The 9829-nt window shown below is 36.8% G+C and overlaps 1 protein-coding gene across 1 annotated transcript; it reads left to right on the forward strand.

The window, feature by feature from the left end:
• The first annotated feature begins 6054 nt into the window (after positions 1-6054).
• Positions 6055-6781, forward strand: LOC125033702 (pigment-dispersing hormone type 1-like). Its single transcript, XM_047625424.1, has 2 exons — positions 6055-6150; positions 6481-6781. The coding sequence occupies exons 1-2, from the start codon at positions 6055-6057 to the stop codon at positions 6625-6627; spliced, it is 243 nt and encodes an 80-aa protein (XP_047481380.1). The 3' UTR covers positions 6628-6781.
• Positions 6782-9829: the final 3048 nt, after the last annotated feature.

Here is a 9829-nt window from a genome sequence, read left to right on the forward strand (position 1 = left end):
ATTTTTAATTACATGCAAAACATTGTGGAAGCTTCTAAACACACCACCCTTCGCTCCGCAAGGCTGTGGGAAGTTTAAATGTATTTCTCAGATTCAGTCACAATATTTTGTTTTCTTATTACATACATTGTTCTCCATATGAAAAGTGCATTGGGTTTAGCAATTTATCGTATCCACCGCGAGTGAGCTCCGTGTTCAAATTAGACAACTGGGTAATTCCAATGATCACGGACATATACTTGACTTATCGATTGAAGTACATCGACAAATCAAGATAAACAACATTTTCTTTTATATTTTTGAGGTTGAAAGGTTGTGTCATAGACGTACAGAATGATTTTGAAGACATTCATCCCACCGAAGTCAACAGCACGTCATATAACTCGGACACGTCGGAAATTCTTACCATGTCGTTCCAGCGACTGTTATGATTAATTTCAAATCTTACCCATATAGAGTTAACATGTATTTGATGTATTGCTAAAAAAACACATAAATATTTTGTGCACCTTTGCAATAAAAAAATCTATCAAGTATCAACTGAAGGCATACACTCTACGACTTTATTTTTGTAGCATCCCGAACCTATAACACATTGATATATTGATACAACATTTTGACAAGGCAAAGTTTGTTTTTATTTGTCATGAAAAAGTCAATAGGAAATCATTAAAGGCCCTTTTGTAGCATCACGAAACCCCCAATACTTTAGAAGAAAAAAAAGTTGTTTTTTAATTTACAATTAAAGTATTTGATATACTGGTATGATTTTTAATTATAAGTAAAATATTGTGGAAGCATCAGATAAAATGGAAAGAGTACCTGCCTACTCTGTAACTTATATTATTTATATACAGCGCTCTTCGCTTCGCAAATCTACGGAAAGTTTAAAGGCATTTCTCTGATTCAGTTTTTTTTTTCTTCTTTCTAATTACATATATTTTATATCATATGGAATGTGGAAGCTGCAGAAGGTTTTGGATCTCATCGTCTCTAACGCGAGTGAGTTCCAAATCCAAATTAGACAACTGGGAAATATCAGTGATCACGAACATTTCCTTGATTCTGTTTAATGGAAGTATATCAACAAATCAGGATACATAGCATTTTCTTGTCTATTTTTGAGCTTGGAAGGTTGTATCCTAGACGTACAGTGATTTGGAAGACATTCATCCCACCGAAGTCAACTGCACGTCCTATGACGGGAACACATTGGAAATTCTTACCATGTTCCATTGACTTCCAGTGAACATGTATTTGATGTACTGCTAAAAAGGCACAGAAATATTTTATGCACCTTTACAATAAAAAGTTATATAAAGAAACTTACGATGTGATTCGTGATTAACGAAAATATAAATCCCTGTCTGAAACTATGTGAAATGTATCTGAAAAATATCGCGCTCTGATTGGCCGGCCGGAGTGTATCAAATCATATCAAGTTGAAGACATAAACTGACATATGTTTCGACAGGTTCCAATAATGTACGCGTAAAGGCAACCATGTATCAGGGCATCAAAGTGTTAGGAGTTTCGGAAATGTTACAAAAAAGGCTTTGAGATAAGCTTGTAAAACAAATCTGTGGAAGGATGATGGTGATTGATCCAGTGTTACTTGTTGGTTATAATAATTATAGGATAAAAGACAGGTGGTATAAAACCATGACAAAATAATGATCTAGATGTTTCCAGACTTTTAAGTGGAAGTGCAGAGTTGCTATTTACTGAATGCTTCATTTTGTATAAATGGCATGGGTATCAGACAAAACAATCACAAACTAAGTGATTGTTTTGTGATTGTGATCTTGAGCAATAGGTTAAGATACCCTCGAGCATGTTTTGCCCAAGAATTACTACCATGTGTGTCCAAGCTAATGAGCCACATCAATTATTTCCATTCAATATATCGAAATGATTTCACTAATGTCCATTACTTTACCTATTCTGAATTCTTAAAGGGAATGGGATTCTGCTCTACAGGTCTGTTACATAACTCCTCCAGGAATTGAAATGTAAACAAAACAAAAATACTATACTAACAAGAGATCTTGTTCTGGATCTTTACATCAGGACATTCAGGGAGAAAACAAAGAAACAAAAAACTGGTATGACCCTCATCCACAAACCTGACAGTGATGCTATTTCTGGCAATTATAGATTAATTTATCTTATCTTTTGCCTGTGCAACTTCCCTCGAAAATTTGTTTGTCGACATTGGCTTTTAAAAAACAAACGTGTAAAACCAATTTAAGTATAACTTTAGAAAGTTGAGATCTATCACAGATACTGTCGAGTTTGACAGCAGTAGGAATTCCATTGCTGAGCGATGGCTTGACTTGCAGAAGTATGGCATACTCATAGAGCCTTGCCGCTTTTATACAAATCTTCCTTCCTGCCTGAAAGTTAAAGGTTTGGGTGGTAAGCTGAAAGGAGTGTCACAGGGAAGTGTCGCGAAGGTTGTTTCCTGTGCTTTACATGTATTTAAATTTGCATTTTATTCTTGTGGAGGAAGTGTACAGGATGTGCACGACCAAAATCCGACTGCAGTTAATGAAAATCCACATGCCATGGATTTAAGTTCCCCCTGATCAAGTATGGTTATAAACTTCTACCATGGAAATCCCTATATGCTGTGAGAGCAGAGAACCATCTCATTTTCCGCCAAGCATACGTGAACTTGATTTTACACACATTACAGTGATCTAGAATCTCCTTTATAGTGTAAACTGTACTTAGCTGCTATGTTGTGAGGATGAAAAAATCTATACAGGATTTCAGCTTGCATCTCCCCAAGATCCTTGCTATCAGAGCTCCTTAGAACACTTCAAACCGTGGACAGTTCACTGGAACACAGGATACTTCTAAATCTGAAGATGTCATTACCTTTGTTAACATGAGAAGGGTTGAGAATGCCATTGGCACTCTTCCGGCTACAGCCTAAGTTTTCAATGCAGACGGATATGCCATCCTTACACCTGTAGGGGTATGCACAATATTCCATTAATATATTACAACTTAATCTGCCCTACAGGATACTGACGTCGGGTTTTATGGTGGAAATCATGTTGCTACTGAATGAATGTCAGTGTGAGAATGAAAGAGGGTGCACAAGCTTTTCATGTTCATACTACTAATTAGCCAGGACTCACTGAGCAATCAGACAGCCCATTGAAGCTTCGTCCCAAATGGCATAATTGTTAGCAAAATGAAAAAGACATCTTATATAATTGCTCACACCATTAATTTTCCATATTCCTGACCACCAACAATGCAGCTGGGCTGCTAATCGGTCATCTTGTTGCAAAGAGCAGAGATGTTCCATGCCCATCTGAGGTAAAACCTTGGGCAGTAATTCAGAGTGGACACCGACTCTGTCACCTTCCCTAGCACTGTCCCAAATAACAGCTATGAGGCCCGTTATCCGTCTATGGAACTGTCTTGGGTTTTGCTTCATAGATTTCAGACATGGATGGCAGTCACCATGATGCAGTAGGGATGGATTACTCCTGCTCCCTGCTTGCGCCCTGGTGGCCAGCTCCCGACAGGACCCGCAGTCTGCCTCGCTTGCCTCCACCACTGTATCAAACTCTAACATTCTACCACACTCTAATAATCCCCCATGCACCACTACACGCCACTCTATCACATTCCAACGCATTACAATAGTCCTTCACCTACCATACTGCACTCTCAATTACACCCTAGCATTCTACCCCACTCCACCACACTACCGCACTGCAGTTCTTAACTACTTTCATCTCGGGTATCAAAATACAGTAAAAGGTTTCTTTTTATTAAATCCCTGAATTATGTTTATTCACTGACAATATATGGGAAAAAAATTACATTTCTTAGAAATTTAATTTTTATTTTTTCTCGGAATATATTATGGGATAAAGGTAGTCATTCTCTCACTTTCTGCAAGAGGTCTGCCGGAGATGGAAGCCTCGTGACCCACATGTCTGCCAGCTGTGGCGCCATGGCTCGTGTCGTGCTGCGTGAGGTCCTCACCGTCTCCTGCCAGCGTCAATCATGAACTTGGGAAGCCCAAGCAGAGAGTTAATGAGTTCCGAATTCCTTTTCCGAGAGCCTGCAGCCGTCCAAGCCGGGGCACCTTGGGGTGCCTGCAACACCCGCGCAACAAGCTCCGAAGCGGCCTTGGAAATAGTTATAGTAAGAAACACTTGTTACCTTAATTGGGAAGTGAGACTGGAAGGCTATGTTTTGCAAATGAACTATTGTATCTCATAATGTCAGTGTAGGGTTTTTCAACAAATCAGTGTACTTTACCTCATATCTGACACTCTTTGAATCTAACTGAGCCACGGCAACCATGAGGCTCATCGCCAGATATGCCACTACTAAACCACGCATCTTTTCTATGGAGACAAAATACAAGATGTAAAATATTTTGCAATATACAAACAACGTCGTTAAGCCGGCCCATAAAGCTAAAAGGATATCAGTAACCTACATAAATGTTGCCACATGAAATATTTCGGTAAAAAATACCAAGGAAGAGCAACAACAGACGAGGTCGTGGACTGGACTGCCGACGTGAGTGCGGTTCCTCGGCTTCCGTCTCCAGCCTTTATTGGTCAGTGCCGCCCACGCCTCGGCAGAAGCAGACGTACCACTCAGGCGCTCGCGACGGGCATCCTAGCGCTTCATCCCTTTGTCAGTTTATACAATTAAATAATATGAGTACGTCTCTGTATGTCAGTGTGTGTAAGTGTGTTTTGTGCACATATGTATGTATATGCAGATGTACCACATTTTGACACAGAAATATATATATATATATATATATATATATATATATATATATATTTATATACATATGTATTTATGTATTTATATATACGTATATATATGTATATACGTATATCCATTTACATATATATATATATATATATATATATATCAATAAGTAAATATATAAATATACATATAATTATTTATATATATATATATATATCATATATATATATATTATATATACATATATATATCATATATATTATATATACATATATATATAAAACCTACATCTATTTAATAGATGTATATATATATGTATATATATATATACTATACCTCTCTGTAAATATACATACATATATGTTTGTGTGTGTGGGATTATGTGTGTTTATTTTTGAATACATATATATGTATATATACATACATATATATTAGATATACATATACATGTATATATTTGTATATGTGTGTATATAATTATATATATATATATATATATATATATATATTAATATATACATATGTATATATATGTGTCTGTGTTTGTGTGTGTGTATGTATGTATACACACACATGCATATATATATATATATATATATATATATATATATATATATATATATTTATATATACATGCATATAAATGTATGCATTTATATACATATATATGTATATATGTATATATATGTATATATATATACATGCATATAAATGTATGTATGTATGTGCCTGTATATGTATATATATATATATATATATATATATATACATATATATACACATTTAAATATATAGTATAAATATGGAGTATATATAGATATATGCATAATACATATATATACATAAATACAGAATACTCAGCATATAGTTAGTACGTGAGCGCGTGCGAGCGTCGGCCGGCGAGCCCCGCCTACTTTCCCTGGCACCCGCGTGGACACAACCCGTGTCCCGCGGGCGGCCAGCCAGCCGAGGGGCGCGATCGCGTGGGCGCACTTCGGACCCATATAAAGGGGCCAGTTGCAGCAGGTAGCATAACACTCTTCCCGTGTCCACTTCGCTCTCTGCAAGTAAGTTCTCCCACTGTTCGTTTTCTATCTCTTTACTGGAGTAGGCGAGTTGCGAGTTTGGTGCTGCATGTTTTGAATGAAACGGGAAGGAAATGCCATTTTGCTTTTCTAAATGAACATTGTAATTATGTGATTTTATTTAAAAATATATTACTGCATTAAAATGATACAACAAGGTCTGTTATTGACGGTTCAGTATTAACCAAAATTCTTATGTCCTCACAGGATGTGCCGTGTTGCAATGTTGTCGTTAGTGGTGTTGGCGGTGACAGCCGTCGTGTTGACAGAGGCACAAAGGGAACCTACGGCTTCAAAGTGTCAGGTGCATAATATCAGAGTTCACAACTTGGCATGCCATCGTAAATATTAACTTCAAGGCGTGGGAAATTATAATTTTCATTCCAATGCTAACGTATAGAAATTACCACATAGCTTTGTGAAATCAGTCTTTGTGGGAGTTCCACTGACAGCTCCAATTCTTTTTTCTTTGCTTGCTTTCATCGGTTATTTTGTGCATAGTTAACACTAGCAATGCTGCTATGATCCCTGCAACACAACAACAGCTCTAATGAGAACAGTTCTGCTACTTCTATTCCTGCTTATTATAATCTATTCCAGCTTATTTCAGTCCTATACCCTCCCTCTTCCTCAGGTTGCAACAGAACTAGCAATACAGATTCTGCAGGCAGTGAAAGGCGCTCACCCCGGGATGGCCGTGGGACCCCACAAGAGGAACTCGGAGCTCATTAACTCTCTTCTGGGTCTTCCCAAGTTCATGATTGACGCCGGCAGGAGGTGATGAGATGCCTCCTTCTTCACAAGTTTAACGGTTATGATCAGCTGCAGAAATCTGAGCCCAATTTCCCATGAACCAGTTATACGTTTCTTATACTGGGACTGTACTAGACAGAAGAGGATGTGTCATGTAATTTGTGTTTCTTTGATGTACTAATTCTGAGCACAACTGCGTGATTTTGTACAGATCTAACAATTAACAAATACTTAACTGATAATAAATATTCCTTTAAAGAAAATTATGTTTATTTATCTTGTATGGCTGTCTGTAGTACCCTGAGTGTAAGAGAGAATGAGAGAGGGGGTGGGAGAAGGAAGGAATGAAGGAAGGAAAAAGAGAGCGAGAGAGAGAGAGAGAGGGGGGGTGGATGATAATGATAATGGTAATAAGGAGTTTATTTAGTAAAGTTGTAGTTACAAAAGTAAAATTGTTAATTTATAAAATAGGTATTAAGTATCTAATACAACAGTTGACATGATATCTGAATGTATGACACGACGTAAGTCAGGAAACAGATCCCAATACCTCGCGGATGTGAGGATGCTTTGGGCGAATTTTCCGTTAAGAATTTTTTCTTAAGAGGGGATTAGCAGCTGGTTTAGCGCATCAGTATATGAGGTGTAGTTTGACCTAATTATGATATTTATGATAACTCTTTCTAATTTATTTGTTTTCAAAGTGCAAATTATATGTCCTGATGTGTGTGTGTGATGTTGTGTTAGTGGTGTTGTGTGTGTAGTGCAGCGTCGTTTGTAATAGCACAAAGGGAAACCTCGGCTTCAAATGCAGGCATATATAATTAACTTGTGCTAACCTCTCCTGAATAAATGGCGGGGGAGAATAATTTATTCAAGAATAACGATAGAAATACCACAAAAGCTGTGAAATCAGTCTTTTGTGGGTTACCATTTGGCCATCCAATTCTTTCCATACCTTGCTTCATGGTTGATTTGTGCAATTCAGCCGAGCAATCTGCTAGGATCCTCAAGACAAGCAAAGCTCAGGAGGTTTGCTATGTTGTCCTCTTATTATATCTATTCCAGCTTCATTTCTTCTATACGTATACTCTAGTTTGCAAAGACTAACAATAAGGATTCTCTAATCAGTCGAAATGGCAATCACTCTCGGATTGCCGTATGACCCACAAGAGGAACACGGAGACATTAACCTTGGTATTCCCAGTATTGTGAACGCCGGCAGAGGTGAGAAGATGCCTTTTCACATAGTTTAACCGTATGATCATTCAAAATCGAGCATATCTGTCCTGAACCTTTGTTTTTTTACCAATTTGGGACATTACTGACAAAGAGGTCAGTCTAAGTTGTGATAATTGGTCACTATCTGAGCACAACTTGGTGATTGTACAGATTGAACAATTACAAATACTTCTCTGATAAATTTTTAAAAAAAATTGGGTTTTTTGATCTGGCCGTATAAAAGAGGTAAAAAAACAGATAGGTTAAAAAAAGAAGAAAGAAAAAAGAGACGAAGAGAAAAGTAAGGAGGAGAAATATAAAAAATGAAGTAGAAAGAATTAAAGTAAAGTGAATTTAAAAAAAAAATTTGTAATTATAAAAAGATTACTATAAGTATCTAAACAACATTGACATGATATCTAATGTAAACAGAAGTAAGAACAAAATAAAAATCCAATACCTCGCGGTGTAGAGATCTTGGAATTTTAATGGATGATATAATGATATAAACGTGATATAATTAACCATTCTTCCTTGGAGAAACTTGCTTGGCCAAGAGATGGCGTGGTGTCTCTGAGTTAAAATCGTAATCATCGCCCGAAGTAAGGAAGGACATTCCCTTGGGTAGTAGTCCCCACCTGCCATGAAAAAAAAAAAAAAAAAAAAGAGAGAAGGCACTCTCGTAATCCTCTTTTGGAAGTTTCTGACATAAAACAAGACCATCAACATCAGTCCAGTATTTAGTGGATCACTCAACATGTATCAGTCTGCCTCTGGATCGAGTGTGGTGTGTTTGTAGACAAATATCCTCAATTAGGTCCTTTGATGTATCATCTGTTTGTTTATAAAATGAAAGGAAACAACATAGTAAGAGTTCAAGTGAAAGTGCTATACATTTTAACTGTCAGCTTACTGCATTGTGAATAGTAATTTATTTGCAAAATGATGCATGTTCCCGAGATCCTTGTGACGAAGGCATTTTCCTGTGAGGTTGTTTACCCACCGACCACGAAACAAAGCAAGTCATGATGACCTCAGACTTCGCATAACTTTTATTTGCGACACACTCCCCCTCCACCGCTACCCAAGGCAATGAACCTTATCACTTTTCCCTCAATAGAGACCGAGTTTTGCTGATCACCTAGTTTTTTTTTTGTAAAAATTCCTCTAACGGAAAATGATAATCCAATAATGGCGGTTAAAAAATCAAATAATATAATTTAGTGTCAAGAGACATGTATTAAGCATGTAGAGATTATATATTAGGCAGCTTCAATGCTTATTTTATTTGTGGAGAGAATGAAGCACCAGATAAATAGTAATATATATAGATATATAAGTAAGAATATAAATTTGAACACAAACACAGTAATGTGTACACAAAATCAAAAGGAAAACAGCAATATATTTAAAAAATGAAATTAGTCGTAACATAACGAAATGATCGTCAGGTGAGGAAGTTGAACAGTTCGAAACGTTACAATTTGATTTAATTTCTTATTGTGGCTGTTTTCTTGTTCATATCAATATATAACGAGAGAAAGCGAGTAAATGAGCTAAAAAAGAGAATGGCTGATAGAGGGGGTAAACAGAAATAGAAATGTATGTATGTATGTATATCATCATCATCATCATCATCAGCCACTGCAGGACGTAGGCCTTTCCCAATCTTTTCCAACTTTGTCTTGCGTTTTTTTTTTTTTTTTTTTTCACTCTCGGCCTTAAATTTCGCTACTTCGTCACGTCATATTGTCACTGGTCTGGCCCTTGACCTCTTTATGTTATTTATAGCCCAGTGTTACTTTCTTTGTCCATCTGTCGTCCTGTGTCCGAATAATGAAGATACCCTGGACAGACATGGTCAGAAATGATGTTTTAGAAAAAAATAAAGAACAAAGGCAAATTATTAAAAAAATAACTCAAGGACAACTTAGATTATTTGTCTATGGCAGCAGGCAACGCTCGGAAAGGAGAGCTTCTTCGTCTCGCTCAAGACCAAACTAGGTTCA

This window comes from Penaeus chinensis, chromosome 16 (assembly GCF_019202785.1).
Source record: "Penaeus chinensis breed Huanghai No. 1 chromosome 16, ASM1920278v2, whole genome shotgun sequence".
Taxonomy (NCBI): domain Eukaryota; kingdom Metazoa; phylum Arthropoda; class Malacostraca; order Decapoda; family Penaeidae; genus Penaeus; species Penaeus chinensis.

Coding starts and splice junctions, on each gene's coding strand:
- LOC125033702 (XM_047625424.1), top strand. CDS start 6,055: ATGTGCCGTGTTGCAATGTTGTCGTTAGTGGTGTTGGCGGTGACAGCC. Junction 6,151..6,480: donor CTACGGCTTCAAAGTGTCAG/GTGCATAATATC, acceptor CCTCTTCCTCAG/GTTGCAACAGAACTAGCAAT.